Genomic DNA, 19,162 nt, shown 5'->3' on the forward strand with positions numbered 1-19,162 from the left:
CCTGGCTCAGCCTTGCTCTGAACCTGGTTTTTCCACAGGTTTTGTTGCCACCCCCAGGAGAAATCCCACCAAGCCCTCCTGGTCTGCAGGAGCAGCTCAGCACAGTAGCCTCCTTCAGCACATTTAAGGAGTTGCTAGAGGTAAGCAGTGGAGGTGAGCACAGCTGTCACTGTCAGAACAGCCTTTTGAGCAAATTCCCACCTTACACTGTACTGGGGGACCTCAATTTGGACTGCCTGGTAAAAAAGGGAGATTGTGTGTGTCCTACATGAGGGATCTTCTCAGGAAGCTTTTGAGCAGCCAAAGAGTTACATAATCACAGTTAGATGACTAGATCGCTGGCATGTGTTACAGTGGAAGATGAGCTGTCTACTGCAGGTGCTCTGATGCCTGTACAAGGCAGAGAAAACCAGAAGAAAGGGAAGGCTTTTTCATAGCTGGGAAGCTGCTCTTATGTCAGCCAGGACAAGGAGCAAGCAATCAGATGTGTGTGGCTGAGCAGAAGTTGTAAATCCCATTTTCAAGCATTTCCTCTTGCCTTTATAATTGATCTCACATGTGGTGTGGGTTTTGGTGAGTACAAGGGTAATTGCTAATGTTACTGTTTGGACATTTTTTAGGAGTACGAGCTCATTGGGAGAGTTGAGTCCTCTAAACAATACACAGTCTTTGTTCCTGGAAATACTTCCATTGATGAGTACTGCCGTGCTGCCAATCTCACCCAGCTGGTAAGCTCAGGGCTTGCTTGTAGTTTGAATATGTGCTGTGGTGGGTGCAGGGAGATGTACACTGCCAAATGCTAAACAAGCTCATGGGATTTCAGCATGCAGAGGGGATGAATATCTGATACTAAAGGCTGGAAGAAATGTGGCAGAGAAATGAGAGGATTTCCAGGGCTGTTGCAGTGGTATGTGAAAAGAATAATTGAACCCCAATTGCAGAGTAAATTAGTATGTGGATGGATGGCATAACATGTTCCACTTCCTGGCTGGTTGTGGAAATTTTCAGACTTCTGAAAAGTTCCAAAAAACATTAATGGGTTCATCAAGTATCAAAGTCATCAAGTATGATCACTTATCTGTGACAGAGAGTTACTAGGCTCTGTGGGCTTAATTAGCCATTACAGGTGCTTAGGAACATTTCTTATGCCATACCTCTGACTGAATTGTAGTCTAGGAAGTCAAAAGACTCCAAACATTTGTATTTTTGTGGATTTAGGACAATGAAACAGTGCAGTACCACATTGTACTGGGAGAGAAGCTCTTGCCTGCAGACTTGAGAAGTGGAGTTCATAAGAACAGCATGTTAGGGCTCTCCTACTGGCTGATGTTTTACCAAAACAGCACTCAGGTAAGGGAGGCAGACTGTTCTGCCATCTGAGGCTCTGGCTTGACCTGTCACTTCCTAAAGCTGCTGACTCAATACTCCCATTTCTCTTTTGAACACCCTCACAACTTTACTGCTGGGATTGTCTTGGAGCTGCCAAGCAATCCATGCAAAAGGAGCTGAAGGTTATTGTCTCAGTGTTATCTCCTGCTTTGCAGAAGTTCATCAATAACATTCCTTTGGATGGACAATCCTTTGAGACGAAGAATGGGATCCTGATCGGGGTGTCCCAGGTGCTCCAGGTCCAGAAGAATCGCTGCACTGCCAATACCACCACCATACTGAAGGTAATGGCCAAGGAGCTGACACCCTTTCACAGGGCTCCTCCACCTGCTGAGCCAAGCTGATGGGTAACAGACAACCTGCCTTGGCTGTCCTCATGGATGGGACAGTGATGTAAGCCCAGATGAGCCTCATGAAATGGGGCATAGTGGAGATTTGGCACCTCCTACCTGGAGATTCTGTAGATATAACACAGCTCTTGCGCAGATCATGTTCAGTTCCCTTTCTGAGCTTCCCTCACAGTGCCAGCCATGGGCATGGCTAGTGCAGGGACTCCCAGACATTCAGCTGTGGAATGAAAATCCAGCCCAATTTTTGTATGCCATGACCACAAGCTCCCTTAGAAAATGCTCCCTGGTTTGCCCGGGAGTCATGGCCAAAAGTCCAGCTTGCATGTACCTTTGTGGCTCATGGCAAATGAACCACTAAACCTGGAGACTGCACTGTCAGACTGAGGTAACTCTGCCTGCTACAGATCAGGAAAAAAAGTATTTGCAGCCTTGTGTGAAGGAGCCCCAGGGCTACAAAACTCCCTGAGACTCAGGAAATGTGTAGCATATGATCTCTTCTTTTGGTGTTTTGAGCCACAGAGATAAAAAACATCTTTGTCCCAGGCAGCAGCCTGTAGAGCAGCATTTGTAATTCAAGATTAGTGCCTTGGTGTGATGTGGGTAGAGGGCACACCTGTGACTTGTCCTGTTCTCTGTGCCCCAGTCAAGGTGCGGCAAGTGTGAGAAGGGGATCAAGTGTCCTCCTGGATCAGTTCTTGTGGTGAGTCTTGGATTCATGTGACAACTCACAGACTGGTTGCAGATAATGCTTTGAGGTCCTTCTATTGCTCTATAGGTTTCATGTTGATATCTGAAAAAATCTGCCTTTGAGTCCTCTGTGGCTCATCCATTGCCAAGGTTTGCAAGAAGAAGCAGAAACCAAGGGAGGGTAACAGAGGAAAAATATGGACATGAATCATGAAACTCCACCCAGAGCTGGCACCAGACTTTGTCTGATTTTCAAGAGCCCTTTAGTTTTCCCACTTAACAGGGAAGAAGATTATGTCATTTTTTATTATTTTATCTTTGACCCTTTTGGCATTATCATCAAGGAAAGCTGATTTAGGGGTGCCTGTAGCAATTTCCCTGCCTGGACCATTGATTTGTTCATACAGATGGGCTGGTTGTGCCTGTAGCTTGTTTATGAGTGAGTGACAAACATTTCCAGAGAGGAAAATAACTAAGCATTTCATTTCCATGCTGGCTGTGAATTGCCTAGCAGCTACATCTGGCTTCTTAGGCCTCACTGCTCTGCCCTATGCCCAAAAGTTCCCAATTCTTTTTTTTCTCACTATTCAGACTAACATGTACCCTGGGTTTGGCAGGTAAAAAATAGATTCTGTGTGGTGACCTCACATCCATAGATGCCTCACTGGTCTCAGCTCTGAATAGTTCAGATTTTTAGGGCTATTCCTGTCAGATATAAAGCAAGAACACTGGCATATGCACCAAAATGTACATTGTTTGTCTAAGTATGGTAATATCTCCTATCTATGTCTGTGTTGATGATATCCTCAGGAACCTCCTGGAAGCAAGAATCTCGCTCACTGTGAATTGCGCTCAGCGGGTGCAATAACACTGGGCTGCCATTTCACCTGTGCAAAAATTTCTCTGGTGAGGAAAACATTTGCCTCTCGTCTATTTTGGCCAAAGCAAAATGGTGTCAGAAGCACAGCAATGGAAGTGCAGGCTGTGCTGAAGTCCTGGCAGTGTTTGTGCCTTTGCATAGCTGAGACTGGGGTTGTCTGGGAATTGGTCTCCATCCTGGAGGTGGAGGGCACTGGGATAACAAAAGAACTGCAGAAATGTCTGGGCAGTGATGGATTGAGATCTGGTGCTTTGGTATTGTTGCTCTGGGTTTTGTCCTGCAGAGGAAGAGAAGGAGTTGAATGTTTGCAGTCTGGTTTCCTAAGGAAATGAGGCATGAACGATGGCATTCTGCTTGTGCCTGTGCCTTCCCCGAATAGCTGATGACTCATTGGAGCTGAATCAAAGGGGGGAGCAGAAGGTCTCATGTTGTGTGTGTTGTGGCCCCTACCAGTTTTGTGAAAATGGGTTTCTGAAAGAAAACACTCAAAGAGAAAATGGTAAAAGAAAGACTTGTGTGAATTTGACATGTTATAGGTGTTATTACAGTGTCATCTGGAAAGTTTAGAGGAAATGGGAAATTGAAAAGGGAGAGAGGGAGCCAGACTTACTGTACTCAGATAGAGAGTTTCAGTCAGCACTTGTACCTCATCTGGCACTTTTGCATTGCTTCATTAGATGGTGTTTCTCACCATCTGTACTGTCCAACTTTGTCCATCATGATTTTCTTCCCTCCATGGGTAGATGCAGAAAGAAGTGAGAGCAGTTAAACCAGGCTTTGGAACCAAATCACCCCCTGGCAGAGCCTCTCTGTGCCCAGCAGAGAGACACACTGAGGACACAGGCTGGAAGGGCACAGGATATTTCAGTTACTCACCAAAGGGCCCGTGTTTCTCAAGGGCAAAGCTCTGGCCAACAGAACACCCCATTTCAGGGTGTTCACTCCATCCTCCCTGTTCCTTCCATGTGTTGTCAGAAATTATGTCTGTCAGACAGAGAGGGGAATCAAGCAGCTCCCACAACAAAGCTGTACCTTGTCTGTGCTGCACACGATGTCTCACCCCAGCTTGTTCTCGTTGGTTTTGCAGAGGTCTGTCTGCTGCCCCGGCTACTTCGGCCACATGTGCGAGATGTGCCCTGGGAAGCCGGGCCAGTGGTGCTCCGGGAACGGGGAATGCCAGGACGGGATCCAGGGCAGCGGGGGGTGCCAGTGCCTGGAGGGATTCCACGGCACCGCCTGTGAGATGTGTGAAGTGGGACGATACGGAGCCGACTGCAAAGCAGGTGACACCGGTGGCTGTGGCAGCTTGGCCCTACCAAACTGCTGGCAAAGGCAGAAAAGTGGCCACATCTCAGCTCTCAGGAGGGTGGTGGGAGAGAAGAAAGGTCCCAAGACTCTGAGACAGGCAAGTGGCTGCCAGGTCTCCAGGAGAGAGACAGCAGGAGTGAATACTTGTGGCCAGGCACAGGAGTGGCCCCGTTTTGCATCCTCAAACCAAACATGTGCTGTGCTGCTCTTCCTGCTGCCACCCAAACTACAGCAAGCAGAGGCAGGTGATCCCTTCCTGGCCTTTTTGGCCTGGCAGTGAGGAATAAAGAGCTGATACTCCTGTGCTGTTTTCTTTTCACACTCCTGTGACATTTTCTTGAGGGCAGTTGGATGTGTTGGATTAGGAGCAGAGCAGGCAGTGAAATGGCAGCACGACTGCTGGTGAGCCCTGGCTGGACTGACAGTGGTGTCTGTATTTGCCCTGCAGAATGTGCCTGTGACAATGGGATCTGTAACGACGGGCTGCGAGGGGATGGGAGCTGCGAGTGCTTCCCAGGCTGGACAGGCCCCACCTGCCAGGAAAGTACGTGAGTGGGAAGGGGCCTCTGGTGTGACAGTGGCAGAGAAATCTGAGTGATCCTGTCAAGCTGCCAGAGCAGCTTTGCCTGCTCTGACCACAGAGTTACATGTGCTCTGCATTCCCCCAAAACCTTTTCAGACTCTGCTTTCTCATTCCTGCACACAAGCTGCAGTTGCTGTGACTTCCCCAACTGTACAAGAGTCCTTGGGTTATTTTGGTAAACCAAGAAAAGCCTATCCCTGCTTCTACCTCCACTGAGATTAGAGGCACCTCAAAACCAGCCCCTTGATCATGACTCCTGTTGCTTTCCTAAGAAGGTGGCAGGGCTTGATTTGAATTTTCAAAAGGCCTCAGTGTGTTTGCTGAGCTGCTTTTTCTGCTCACAGATTCACTCACTCAGGTGAGCTCAGGCTGTGGTCTGCAGTTTTTAATAAATCTGTCATTGTGTGTCAAAGTAACACATTGAAGATGGATTTGGGATTTTGATCAGCATTTGGGTGAGGAGACACCTGAGCTTTTAAATACCTTGGGATTTTAGATGTTTCCACACAAAGGTTGATTTTATTGTGAATTTAGAAATAGAAATCAAGCAGAGCTGCCTTATCTAGTGTAAATGTTAAGTATGAAAGTAGTTCATCTTTTGCTTCAAAAGGACCAAAACCAAATGGCTCTGTATTCTGGATTAACAAGGTTTCAGTCCTTGTTCCTGTTCCTAACAGTGCAGAGCCCACACAGATAAAATCAAATTGACCCATTAGCTCAGCCAGAGAACATTAAATTCACTCCCTTTCAAAGTGCCAAAACATAAATCCCATAAGATTTTCCTGCTGCCACACAGAACAGAGAGTTAGCATCATTCCTGGTTTGCAGGGTCCTTTTCTCTAGGTGGCAGAAGTGGCCCCAGCTGAAAATTCCAAGTTATATTTGTGTTTTTTCTTGCAGGAATCAAGATTGATTTATGCAATAACACTTGCCACCAAATGGCCAAGTAAGTGCAGACAAGGAGCTGAGTCATCCATGTAGGTTTGTGTGAGTTTTACACAGAGGTGATTCTGGCTTAGGGCTTGGCAGAGGGCTGGCAGAAGGTGCCTGCTCATCAAAGATGTATAATTGTCAGTTCCCTTCTGGGAACTCTCTTTGGACCTGAGCCATGTGTAATCGCATCAGGGATTTTGTCTGTCTGAGCATAAATCCATTCTAAGTTCCCTCAGCATGTGTGGATGGGAGAAAGCAGAGATTCCAAGGTACTCTAAGGTTGGCCTTATTCATGGAGCAAATCAACCAGCCATTTACAAGCTCTTTCTGCCCCTGCCAAGGAATTAAACAGGGCTGGAATTAGTCCCTCGTGCTCCCTTCTCCATCCATTATCCAGATTCCTGTTTTAGGCAGGGATGTGCCATCCCCCTGGTACCTTGCAGAAGTTCTGTGGTGAGGGTGCACTGTGGGAGGCCTGGGCTGGACACCAGCTCCTGGCCAGCCTGACTAGAGGGTTTGGAGCTGTGGAGGAATACCTGGAATGTGCCTCCTGTGATCATTGTGGCCTCCTGCATATGCCAGATCTGTACAGTGCTTCCCACCAGCTGAGCAAATCAGGAGGTGTTGTCAGTGGTTGTTGATCCCTGTCTTGTTTCAGCTGCCTCAACAGTTCCACAGACTCCCAACCGACCTGCTTCTGCTCTGCTGGATACACAGGGAACGGGACCCATTGCTCAGGTGTGTCCAGCTGAAATAAAGGGCACCAAGTTGTCAGAGGAAAGGTCACTCAAATGCTTTTCCTCTCAGCTATGCACCATGAATTCTGCCATGCTTTGCTAGAGATGTTTTCCAGTCCAGAGCTTTACACAGGATGGTCCTGATGTTGCTAAAGCCTGCAAGAGAGGGATAAAAAGACAGGCAAGTGTAGGAGGGCAGTTCATGCTGCCTGATGCACATGAATGGATTGTACTCGTTCTAATGTCACAGTATTGGTGGCAAAGTAATAATAATTTTGACCATGAATCCTTGGAATGTGGGTGTTTCAATTCCCTAGAGCTTTGTGATACTCCTGTTTCATAGCCATACCAAAATCAGGTAATAGTGCAGCAGTAGAGCCAAAATGAGGTGGGATTTTAGGATACTTCACCAGAGCTACATTACAAACTTTGTTTATGTCAAAAGCAAACAGTCTGGGGAAAAAAAATATAAAATTGTAACAAAAATTGTTACAGCCAAAACATTGGTAGACATTCCAACTTCTTTTCAGTATTGCCCTTGTTGGAAAGCAAGTAAGGGGGAAAAAGAAAAAGAAAAACAAAACAAAACAAAACAAAACAAAAAAACAAAACCAAAAAAAAAAAAAAAAAAAAAAAAACCACACCAAAACCAACCAACCAAACAAAAAATCCCAAGCATGCATGTTGTTCAGATAAATATATATTTTATATTTTTTTCTCATCTAACCATCAGTGGTCAGTGAGCAAATGCTGTGAGGGAAAGTTTTCCAATTTGGAGATTACTTAAGATCAACTTATTGACTTGGACTGACCTCTCTCAGGCCTGGATGAAGCCCCATGTCCTTAAAGAACCAACATTTTCATTGTGGGAAAAAAAAAAAAAGGGATTTTAACAAGATATTGTTATTTTGTTAAGAAAGATAATCATTCTGGCACAGTTGATCATTTCTAGGTGCTCTGAGCTGATTCTGCTCCTCTTGTTTTTGGTCACAGAAATAGATCCCTGCACTACTGACCATGGTGGCTGCTCCAAGCATGCTGTGTGCACCAAAGTGTCCCCAGGAGAGAGAACCTGTGCTTGCAAGGAGGGCTATGCTGGGGATGGGACACTCTGCCTGGGTGAGTGCTCAGGGTATGTTTTGGGGGTAGCAGAGAAGCAGCATCAACACTAAGGGGAGTTTCAGACCAAAACACCAGTGTTTTGTTCTCAAACAAAAAGATTCCTGCAAAGTGTCTTGCTCTTATGTATGTTATGGAGAAGCCCAGAGACAGAGGGTGAGGGGAGTCTCCCACCACTGAGTGCTGCTCTGGGTCAAGATGGAACATGGGGAAGTCCAGTCCTCTCATATTCTTTAAAATACACCCAGACAGGATTGGAATTTTCTGTGGGCAGATTTGTCACAGCTCAGAGCCCCACATGTGTCAGGAGTAAACTTGCAGTTGCACCCTATTCCTTTGCTATCATGAGACACTTTCCCAGGAAAGTGTTCTCTAAGCTGGAAAATTCTCCCTGTTGCTTTCCCAATACCTCTTTGGATCACCAGTTCCCAGCTGCCTTGAGCAGCCCTCAGCAATAACTTGGCCTTGTTGTTTTGCTGCAGAAATTGATCTCTGTCTGGAAGGCAATGGAGGCTGCCACACCAATGCAGAGTGCATCAAAACAGGCCCAAAGAAGGTGAGTGTGTAGGGTGGATGTCAGGGCAACTTCAGGAAGTTGTCACAGCTGTGTAATTCTCCTAGAGACAGCCCTGTCCATTGCAGTGCCCTGCTTCATGCTTACTCATTTCCATGTAGAGAAGGGTCCTTGGAAGAGCATGCAAACATTGCTGTTTCCATGAGAGCAGATGGCTTTGCTGGCCAGAGGCTGAAGGCAGTCTGGGGTTATATTTGTTGTGGACACAAGCTTGGTTATTCACAGAGGCAGCAATGAGTGCTACACCACCTGCCTTCTGCCCAGGGCAGCCCTGGTGTGTTTCCTTTATTGGGTTCATGTTTGAGCCCAACATTCTGTTCTGCCTCTAGGTCGCCTGCAACTGCCTGCCTGGTTACAGTGGGGATGGTGTGAGCCAGTGCAACCCCATCAACTTGTGTGAGCAGGTATGTCTGCATTTGGCTGCTTCCAGAGGTGAAGGCCTGGAAGTGTTCCCTTCTCCCAAGAGTTAACAGCAGAAACAGCATTAGCCTGGTTGGTTGGAGCTGAAGTCTTGCCTTTCCACATACTGAAGGATTTCCTTGTGTGTTTGGTCTCCACTGCCTCCTGCAGTCACCTGCAATTATGTCAGTCACCCAGCATTGCCTCAGGGTGGAAAGTAGGACATAGGCTTGGAGGCACGTGAGCTTTTTCCTGTGTGTCCACTTCATGTGGGATGTGCTCAAAAGCCTCAGAGTGTCCTGTGCTCATGGCATTGCTGCCATGTCAAACTGTCCCTCTGAAACAGGGCCCCTTTGTCAGGGGCCTTTGTCTGTGTTCCAAAGTGAGGTGTGGAAATTTTATTTCATGGGAGGATTTGGTGCTGGGAAGCCCTTAAAAATTTGGATGAGGTTTATTCTAAAGCACTAAACAAGGGGGAGGAGGGATGGTTTCCTTTCGCTGGGCTGGATGGAGTTTGCAGCAATTCAGGTGGTTGGAGAAGCCCCTCCAAGCAGCCTTTTGCTTTCCCTGCCAGAACAATGGAGGCTGCAGCCCCTTTGGGCTCTGCAAGTACACGGGCCCTGGCACTCGGAACTGCTCCTGCTCCTGGCACAGCATTGGGGATGGCTTCACCTGCCGGGGCAAAATGCATCAGGTGAGAGCTGTGCTGCACCTTCTGTGTCCCTGCCCTGCAGCAAAACACTCCCTCCTCTCCAGAGGATGAGCAGACCTCGGTGTCACATTGACACCTGTGTAGTGTGGGAGAGGAGAGAGGTGCTTTGAGCAAACTCTCCATAAATCAGAGGTGTGTTTGCTGTGCCAGCTATGGGAGAGAATCATGGCAAAATGACATTGCTCCAAAGGGAGGGAATACTACTGCTGTCAGCAACACTGGCCACACCTCCAGGGGATGCTTGCTTCATGTCATAAACAAATGGGGATGACATTGTTTTTTCTCAAGACAACTCACTTCTGCCCAGCAGAATGAGGGCAGGTGTCCTCTGTGGCCATGCCAGGACTTGGGTCCCAGTCTGGAGGGCAGAAGTCCATGTCCAGTTCTCCTGCCAGTACAATGGCTGTCCTTGGGCAAGCTGGTGACCTTTATCAGGCAGTGGCAAATAAAAGCTTGTGCCCCCAGCAGAGCCACAAGAAAAGAGATGGACTGTGTGTGTCTCTGCTCTTACTGAAAGCCAGAGTGGTGAGGAGAGAGTGTTTGCCTTGCTGGGGTATGTCTGCCCTCTGGACAGCATCCCAGAACTGGCAGTGGCAGCACAGTGAGATTAAAGCAGAGATTTTTGTGAAGCACTTGAGGTGTCCCATGAGCACAGGACAGTCACCCACAAGACGGGTGCTGCAGGACCAGCCAGCTTTCATCTTCTGTCTACCCCATCCTGCAGCACTTGTGAATGGTGCAGGCAGAGCTCACTGCAACATCCATGTCATCTGTGCCTGCAGAGCTGGGGAGGGAGGGAAGTTCACTCTGTTGTGTCAGGGAGAACTGGTGTCTCTTTGGGGTGGGAGGGTGACCCAGAGTGGAAGGAACAGGTCAGTGTGCTGGTTGGTGAGGAGCAAGTGGAAGGGACCCTGCTAACACCAGCTGATTCCCTTTGTTTAAGGAGCTTGGAAGGATTCCAGATGCATCCATGTTCTTTAGGATGATACAGGTTGGTGACAGCTTTGTCTTTGTCTCTGTGTAGTAAATCCCACCTCGGGCTTTCTGCAAAGGGTCTTGCTAACTGGAACAATGTTTTCTGCTTCCCTTCCCACAAATGCTCTTCTAAAACAGGCAGAAAGCATCAAGGAACTCAGTGGGGCAGGGCCTTTCACTGTCTTCGTGCCACAGACAGATTCCATAGGAAACACCACAGTGGTAAGTGCCCTCCCATGCCAAGCTTTGTTGGGGGTTTGACAGCTGCAGTGGCAATGTCCCCTCTGGGACTGTTCTGCCCAGTGAATCAAGGCAAAGGGGCTGCACCATGGAGAGTTAAAGGCATCCTCTGTTCTCCATCAGTGTAAAAGCAGAAGTTTGGAGGCATCTCACTGAGGCAACATCCTGGACAGGGATGGACAAATCTCCTCTTGTAAGGAGACCCTTGCTGGAGATGATGTTTTGTGGGCCTCAGAGGCACTGTCCCAGATCCGTGGTGTGTGGTGGCTTTGGTGCCCATAGGGCTGGTGACAGCAAGGCTCACATGTGTCTGTGACAGAGCCCTTGCTCCTTCTCAGAAATAAGAGTATGGTGTCAGTGTAATGGCATATCCTAACTCCAACACTGACTAGTCAATCTGGTTGAAATTTCCCAAACCTCTCAAGTAGTTTTGTGCCTTCAGTGTGTTTTAGGGGGGACCATCTTCCCTGCAGGGAAGAGTCAGAGGGAACTCAGGCAATCCAGGTCTCCTTCATTGGGACTGGGGGCTCTGTGTGCGAGGCAAAGTGCCCTGGTGTGAGCTCACTCCTGTTTTCTGTCTGTAGTTTGAGGAGTGGAAGAGCAGAGGTCTCCTCCGGGACCTGCTTCGCTACCACATGGTGGGCTGCCAGAAGCTGCTCTCCAGTGACCTGGAAGGCCAGGAATCCCTTACATCTTTATCTGGCCACAAAATAAAGATCACAGTGAACGAGGTAATTCCCTTTGCTATCCCAAAGGATGTCATGTGAAGGCACTGTGGCTTGCCCAGGGCCCACAGGCACCCCCAGGCTGGTGCTGTGGCTATGCAGGTCCTGCAGGTCCCCTCTCTCCCAGAATAGCATCACTCTCAATGAGGAAGCCAAAGTGCTCACCAGTGACATCGTGGGTGTGAACGGGGTCATTCACTTCATCAACAAGATCCTCATTCCCAGTGACCTGGTGGGCCATAACATTTCCTCAAAGCTCTCACAGGTAAGGCTGGAGCCATGCCCTGGTGTCAGGGCTGTGGTGAGCTCAGGGACAGGATCTCTCTCCCAGCAGTGCTGCCTCAGCCCAAAGCTGATCCCTGAGTGCCTAGGGGTTGTCTGAGGCCACAGATTTGGCTTGTGAAGGTGACAGCTCTTGTGGCATAGCCATATTTGGAACACAAGGAGCCTTTTCCATCACTAGGGAACAACAGTTCTGGATGTAGGCAGGAGGATCTTGTCCCGTGCCAACCATTACACTCCTTTTCCAGCACAGAGCAGGTTGCAGCATGAGTTTGCCAATGCCTCTCTGTGACTCCTTAAGCAAGCATTAGGCACTTATAGAGCCTGCATTTTACAGAATATAACACGTTTTCTGTGCAGCACAACAGAGTGCTGGAATTTATCCCAGCTCCTGCCACAGCAGCGTCTATCCAGGATGAATCAGAAAAGTGGTGGCTGCTGAATGCCAGCCCTTTCCAGGCTAAATCAACAGCATGATGGTGACAGAGATAAACTTGCGTTTAGCTACTGTAGTTATTGCCTGTCTGGTTTCTCCCCTGCACTGCTGGTCCTGCGTGGGGAACCCTCGGTGCCAGTTGTTTGCTCTCCTCCCCCTGCAGCAGAACATCACGGCGGTGGCCGAGGCCTTTGGGTACGGCATTTACAGCAAGCTGCTGCAGGTGAGCCGCTCGCTGCCCGCGCCGCTCGGGGGAGGCGCCGTGTGCCCCTGCACACCTGTGTCACCTCCTCTCCCTTTGTGCTCTCGGGCAGGACGCGGAGCTGCTGCCGCTGCTCGGGAACCCGGTGCACAGGCCGTTCACGCTGCTGTGGCCCACGGATGCCGCGTTCAGTGCCCTCCCGGAGAGCCGGCAGAAGTTCCTGTACCGCAGGGAGCACCGGGACGTGCTGGCCTCCTACCTCAAAGCACACATGATCAGGGACACAAAGGTGAATGTGACAGCACGTGGGCTTAGAGCTGCCAGGGCCACACCAAGGGCCACTCGCTGCTATGGCTGTGTCAGAGTGACCTTGACAAACATTTTGCTGCCATAGAACACACAGTGTATCGTTTGTCTTGAGAAGACCCAAAGCTGTTTGAGCATTTAAGGCACGTACAGCATCAGTGTGAAGCTCTGGTGGCTGAGCTGAAACCTGTCATCAGCTTCTGGGGAGCTGCAGGGCTCACCAACAGGCTCTTGTGTACAGGGGGATGAATGAGGGGAGAGTCCAGCTGAGCAAAGCCAGGCCCTGCTTTTTCCCACTGGCCTCTCACTGTGCAGGAATCTGGGACTAACCCAGCACAGCTGTGCAGTGCCACCCACACAGCTTCAGGGCCTGCCACACCCCCCGAGGCTGACTACTGACCCCTGTCCTCACCATGTGTTAACATGGACTGCCAGTTTTGCCAGTCTCTCCTTCACATTCTTCTTTTTCCCTCTCAGATTGTCGCTGGTAACGTGCCCCAGGTTGAAACCATACGGACCATGCACGGCTCCATCATCTCCTTCAGCTGCAGCAAAGCCCACGTGGTGAGTGTTGGTGATTCCAAGCTTGGATTCCCATGAGGCAAGTGTCCCTGGGCATGGCCGTGGGGCAACTGCTGCTTCTGGCAGGGAGTAAACACAAAGCTGGAGTGTTTGCAGGCTGGGACACCCCATTCCCTGGCTACAGCTGGGCTGTTAAGAGGCACAAGGCATGGCCAGCTGGCAGGGAAGTGCAGAGGTGTGTGGTACCTGCACATGAATGTCACAATGACCTAGCTGCAAAGCCAACCCTGTGGTGCCACAGCCTTTAGAGAGCACATGCTGCATGGACAGAGGCCACCCTTAGGACAGGTGGCTGTGAAAAGTGTTCAAGTGGGAAGGATGATCAAGGACATTTGCATAGAGATTTTGGAGTTCTTGGGGTGATTAAGAAGCCATGGCAGCCAAAACCAAGCAACTTTTGGGTGGTACAGCCAGGATATAGGATGTGCCAGAATCACAAGTTGTTTTCTTCCTCTGTTAGGGAGAGATTCTGGTGGGGAATGGTGAGGCCACCATCATCCAGAGGCACATGGAATTCAACGGGGGCATTGCTTATGGCATTGACAGACTGTTGGAGCCACCAGATCTGGGATCTCGGTGTGATGAGTTCACCTTGCTTGAGCTGCAGGTAAAGCACCTGTGGTCTGGGCCACCCGTGCAACCCTGTGCCTGGGAAAAGGGATGTCTGGAGGGCTTGCTGCTCTTCCTTGGCAAAGCTCTCAGCAGCCAAGAGAGGCAGCAGCACAGATTGAGTTGTTGTGAGGTTTCTTTCTCCCCTCCACAGGCATCTCCAGGGAGCTGCGGACTCTGTGGCTTCGAGCCACCCTGCCCTGCTGGCTCTGTTCAAGGGGTAAAGCTCACAGCTTTGTCACCAGGGAGACTTTTTAGGGGACTGATGGCAACACCCATGTGCCCTTCATGTTTTAGCAGCAAAATGAAGGCCCACCCCCATGTGGCAAGCCCTTGGCTCAGTCACAGAGTCCATGACTTGCCGAGCCATGCAGGAGCTGGGCTGAAAAATATGGGCTCTTTGCTTGGTGGGTGACAGTGGCATAGGGGTCCCTCCAACACTCCAACAGCACTAGGGGTGGTCTGGGTGCTTTATAGCAAAAGAGCTCAGCCTGGGAGTGGCTCAGGGATCCCACGGTGAGCAGCTGTGGGAGGCAGTGGCTGTACCCCACTCTCACTCTGGCCTCTGGCATGTCCCTGAGGTTCCTCTGGGGCCCTATTGTCACCAGCCCCAGCACACGTTAGGAAGCCTCTCTTACTTGTCAAAAAACTGAATGAGTGGCACAAGGAAAGTCAAGGTGACTTGTCAGTGACCAGCGTGGCAAACTCTGTGTTTCGCCTGTTTCCTCACAGGGGGAAATCAAGCGCTGCTATTATTATGGAAATCAGCTGCTGAGGAACACCTTCCTGCTCCACCGCAACTCCCTGCTGCGGCCGGCCTGGGAGCAGTCCTCGTGGGGCCCCCTTAGGAGACACTTCTATTCCAGGGGGCCTCTGAGACGAGGCTGCAGGAGGAGCTGCTTTTCCAGCCAGTGGGTCCCGCAGTGCTGTGCCAACCACTACGGCCGGGACTGTCGGGGTAAGGGCACGCCCTGTCCCCTGCGGGCAGATGACATTACTGGTTCAGCACATCCTCCATCTATGAGTGTGCTTCCCTGGAGAAGGGTGGGCAGGGAGCCCCAGCCTGTGGAGAGGGCAGGGAGAAGTATCCTGGGACTACAACAGGGAGTTCCCTTCCCTTTCCTTGGAGAAATCTTGTCTCTGTGAAGAGCCTGGGCACTGGGCTGCTGGGGGTGGCTCTCAGACATGTCACTCACCTCTAGATGTTGTCAAGGCTCAGCCATTCCTCTGCCCTCTGTGCCATGGGCAGCTTTCACGTCCTTGGGTGAGTCTGCTGTTAGTGTAGGGCAGGACAGCACAGACCCAGCACATCACAGCAGGGCTTCTTCCCAGGCTAGAAGCTGTGCCAAATTTGTCCCTCTTGCCCCTACTCCTAAGTTTTCCCGTCATGGGATGTCCTCAGCACCCAGTCCCCAGATTGCTGAGCTGTCTGTGGTCCGAGCACCCCGTGAGCTCAGGGGCGTCTGTGGGGTCTGTGGGGGGCAGTGGGTGGCCCCCGTCCAGCACAGGGTCCCCTTGTCACCAGAGCCTCACTAAGGTGCCCCATTTGCAGTGTGCCCAGGAGGGCTGGAGGCGCCCTGCAACAACCGTGGGACCTGCGATGACAAAATCAGCGGCTCGGGGATCTGCAACTGCAGCCAGGAGTTCATCGGGACGGGCTGCGAGCTCTGCGCGCCCGGCAGATACGGCCCGGAGTGCCGAGGTACCGCGGCCGGGCGGGGCTCTGCAGGGCTGCGGCACCGCGGGCGGCAGGAGAGGCGCTGGCCTGGCCCCCTTGCAGCCCAGCTGATAAAGCCACGGGGTCAAAGAGCCCTCCTCGTTTGTCGGGCACAGCTGAGAGACCCGGTTTGGGAGAAAATATTTCACTGCACTCTGAGCTGGGGGACACAGGAGTTGTGATGGACCCTGTACAGAAAGAGCATCACCTGGGACGTGCTCAGCAGGGATCTGTCCCCATGTGAGATCAAAGTAAAGGGAGGGAAAAGAGAGTCCTCCATCCTCCTATCCCAAACTGGGCCCCACGGGGTCTCTAGGAATGTTTCAGAGTGAGAAACACATTCCAGAAGTGTGCAAGGGAGAAGAGTGATGGGGTATTGTGGGTGCAGAGGCTTCTCTTCCTCTGTGAAGGGTGTGTGTGACAGGGGGCCAGCACTGGCAGGAAGGGATGTGTCAGGATCCCGTGCCCACCTTCACACCTGCCCACAATGCCACATTTCTGCCACATGGCTGTCCCAGGGCCTTTCCACCAAGGCATAAATGCTGTGTTTGCTCATTCCTCACAGAGTGCAACTGTACTGAGAACGGCGTGTGCAATGCAGGCCTGCACGGGGACGGCTTCTGCTTCTGCGCCCAGGGCTGGACTGGGGAGCACTGTGAGATCAGACTGGGTGAGGGATGCTCAGCTGTGCCCTGGGGCCCACCTGCTATTCCCTGGGACCTGCTGCCACACGGCTGCTTTCCCAGGAGCCGGGTAGTTCAAGCAGCTGTTCAGAAATATCTCCAAAAAGGAGCTCTCAGTCGTGAGGCTCACCCCGAGATCTGCCACATGCTGTTGAATTTCACAAGGGTTGAGGTGGTGAGGAAGGGGTGGAAGAGAAAAGCTCTACTGGATCATGAACGAGTCCCTGGGCTCAGAGGCGCTCCAAGAAGGGCTTGAGGCCGAGGTGAAGATCTGAGGTGTATTTGATGGAGTCTTTGGGCAAGGCACCTGCAGAAGAGAACGGGGGGGAGGAGAGAGGTGGCCTGGGGCAGAGGGTGGCGGTGGCAGCCGTGCCCGTGTCACAGCCCTGCGGTCACCGTGAGCCGGGTGTGCTCTGGTTTCAGCGGTGACACCCACCTGCCATCCCCCGTGCCACGCCCAGGCCGCCTGCCGCGCCGGCAACCTCTGCGAGTGCGACCTGCACTACGAGGGGGACGGGAGGACCTGCTCAGGTACGGAGCGCCCACCCAGGCTGGGCTGGGGGGGAACCGGGCAGCCGGGGACCATCTGCCGGTGGCCGTGTTGAGGTGACAACCGGCAGGACAGCCGGGCTGACCCCCAGGACACCTCTTGAGAAGGTTCGGTTAACCCAGGACTTCCCTCCCGCAGTGATCGACATGTGCAGCGAGAACAACGGGGGCTGTGCCGGGCACGCACAGTGCTCACAGACGGGCGTGAACGTGTCCTGCGCCTGCGGCCCCGGCTACAGCGGGGACGGCTACATCTGCGAGCCCATCGACCGCTGCGCCGACGGCAGGAACGGGGACTGCAACGAACACGCCCTCTGCATCAGCACCGGCCCGGTGAGCGCGGCCCCCGGGGCCGGGGACATGGCCCAGCTGGGTGCCCTGGGACAGCCGTGTCACAGTGTCCCCCCTGCTGCAGTACCTGCCCCTCCTCTCCGGTGCTGCGCTCATCCCGCGGGTGTCACCACCAGGCAGGGGCTGTGCTGCTGTGATGGTTCTGGGGATGTTATGCTGAGGCCGTTTTCCCCCCATTGCTCTTTCTAAGGAGCAAAACCCGTGTCAGCTGTGTCATTCCTGGGCTGTTTTGAGGGCTCCTGGATGGCCCTTCAGGGACAATGCTGGCCGTTTTTGCAAAAGAACAAAAGTTGATCACCACAGGCCAGAAGATGGGCCTGGGAGCAGGGTGTGGTGCAAGAGTCAGGAGCCACATACCGTAAAGCTCAGCTCAAACAAATGGCACATGCCAAGGACTCGACGTGGCATTACCTGGGTGTGAGGGTAGAACAGGTCATCTGGTTTTTCACAGCTCTGCCGCAGCCCCAGCAGGCTCGAGGAGCGTTCTGAAGGTTCCTCCCCACCTCCACAGGGATGCGAGGATCCCCAGGTGGCATCTGTGTGTTTGCACTCACACAGTCGCCCTCCTCCCTCCCTCCCTCCCTCCCTCCCCCTGTGCTGCAGAACGAGCGGCGCTGCGAGTGCAAGCAGGGCTATGTCGGTGACGGGATCCAGTGCCTGGAGCAGGTGGTGCCCCCCACAGACCGGTGCCTGCAGGACAACGGGCAGTGCCATCGGGAGGCCCTCTGCACTGACCTGCACTTCCACGGTGAGTGTGCAGGGTCAGGGGTGATATTCCACCGAGAGACAACATTCCCTCGTCCTTCATCTTTGGCCTGGAGCTCCCCTCGGGAGAACTGGAGGTTGGGATGGCCAAGGGGACAGGGATTCACTTCTGTAGCCTGTGTGGTTTTCACATTTCCCTTTTCCCTACACGAGCCATCCTAGTCTGCTCCCGTGTGACATGAGATGAGCTCTGGTGGCAGTGGCTCCCGTGTGGAAGGAGAGAAGCGCAGAGGAAGCCTCTCCCTCACTTGTGCCCTGTCCACATCCCACCCTCCTGGGCAGCGCTGCCCACAGTCACACAGGGAGCCACACAGCTGCCCAGGGAGGTGGCTCAGTGTGTCCTGTACTGATGCTCCTGGGCTTTGGTTTTGCAGATAAGACCATGGGTGTGTTTCACCTACAGTCACCCCGAAAAAAGTATGACTTCACTTATGAGCAGGCTCAGGCAGCCTGTGCTGCAGAAGGCGCTTCCCTGGCCACATTCCAGCAGCTGGGAGCAGCACAGCAGGTCAGGGCAGGGGGTGGCTCTGTCCCTTCATGGGGCTGGGACAGGCCATGCATTTCCCAGGGCCTGGGCCAGCCCAGGGATGACATGTGGGTGGGTCACCTCTCATCCCCTCAGGCCCCAGTTGCTCCATCTACATCCATGAAACAGGAGGGTTGGTGGGTCTTGCCAGTCACATTGGGACGGGACTTGTGACCGTGCCCAAACCTTGAGTGTTGGGGGTAGGTTGGATGAGGCACAACCAATGGATGGGAATATTCACGGGGGTGGAAAACCTGGGACAGAGCTATTTTTAATCCAATAATTGATTTTCTAGATGGGATTCCATCTGTGCCTGGTGGGTTGGCTGGACAATGGCACAGCTGGATACCCCACAGCCTACCCCAACCCCAGCTGTGGGTCCAGCCATGTGGGCATTGTGGACTATGGCTCCCGAAGCAACCTGAGCGAGACCTGGGATGCATTCTGCTATCAGGAGAAGGGTGAGTAGTGCCAGCACTTTTCCCGGGGACAGCCCTGTTGGGCACAAGAGCTGTGTCAGGGCAGCAAGGCAGGGAACTGCCC

General features: G+C 52.0%; 1 protein-coding gene across 1 annotated transcript in view; it reads left to right on the forward strand.

Moving 5' to 3' along the window:
* Window positions 1-19,162, forward strand: part of STAB1 (stabilin 1) — a gene marked incomplete at its 3' end in the record, with an annotated part of 53,138 nt that overhangs the window by 31,666 nt on the left and 2,310 nt on the right. Inside the window, exons 33-63 of the mRNA XM_083869272.1 lie at window positions 39-140; window positions 621-728; window positions 1,219-1,350; window positions 1,545-1,673; window positions 2,383-2,439; window positions 3,237-3,332; window positions 4,394-4,589; window positions 5,063-5,158; window positions 6,098-6,143; window positions 6,789-6,868; window positions 7,861-7,986; window positions 8,469-8,542; window positions 8,890-8,964; window positions 9,534-9,653; window positions 10,615-10,662; window positions 10,785-10,868; window positions 11,471-11,617; window positions 11,739-11,876; window positions 12,493-12,552; window positions 12,644-12,820; window positions 13,315-13,401; window positions 13,880-14,026; window positions 14,183-14,248; window positions 14,761-14,986; window positions 15,581-15,730; window positions 16,311-16,415; window positions 16,852-16,959; window positions 17,117-17,310; window positions 17,932-18,076; window positions 18,468-18,601; window positions 18,915-19,080. Of these exons, the coding sequence (XP_083725398.1) occupies window positions 39-140; window positions 621-728; window positions 1,219-1,350; window positions 1,545-1,673; window positions 2,383-2,439; window positions 3,237-3,332; window positions 4,394-4,589; window positions 5,063-5,158; window positions 6,098-6,143; window positions 6,789-6,868; window positions 7,861-7,986; window positions 8,469-8,542; window positions 8,890-8,964; window positions 9,534-9,653; window positions 10,615-10,662; window positions 10,785-10,868; window positions 11,471-11,617; window positions 11,739-11,876; window positions 12,493-12,552; window positions 12,644-12,820; window positions 13,315-13,401; window positions 13,880-14,026; window positions 14,183-14,248; window positions 14,761-14,986; window positions 15,581-15,730; window positions 16,311-16,415; window positions 16,852-16,959; window positions 17,117-17,310; window positions 17,932-18,076; window positions 18,468-18,601; window positions 18,915-19,080 (3,619 nt within the window). The remainder of the gene's footprint in view (window positions 1-38; window positions 141-620; window positions 729-1,218; window positions 1,351-1,544; window positions 1,674-2,382; window positions 2,440-3,236; window positions 3,333-4,393; window positions 4,590-5,062; window positions 5,159-6,097; window positions 6,144-6,788; window positions 6,869-7,860; window positions 7,987-8,468; window positions 8,543-8,889; window positions 8,965-9,533; window positions 9,654-10,614; window positions 10,663-10,784; window positions 10,869-11,470; window positions 11,618-11,738; window positions 11,877-12,492; window positions 12,553-12,643; window positions 12,821-13,314; window positions 13,402-13,879; window positions 14,027-14,182; window positions 14,249-14,760; window positions 14,987-15,580; window positions 15,731-16,310; window positions 16,416-16,851; window positions 16,960-17,116; window positions 17,311-17,931; window positions 18,077-18,467; window positions 18,602-18,914; window positions 19,081-19,162) is intronic.

Source organism: Zosterops lateralis (assembly GCF_965231275.1).
Source record: "Zosterops lateralis genome assembly, chromosome: 11".
NCBI classification, from domain to species: Eukaryota; Metazoa; Chordata; class Aves; order Passeriformes; family Zosteropidae; genus Zosterops; species Zosterops lateralis.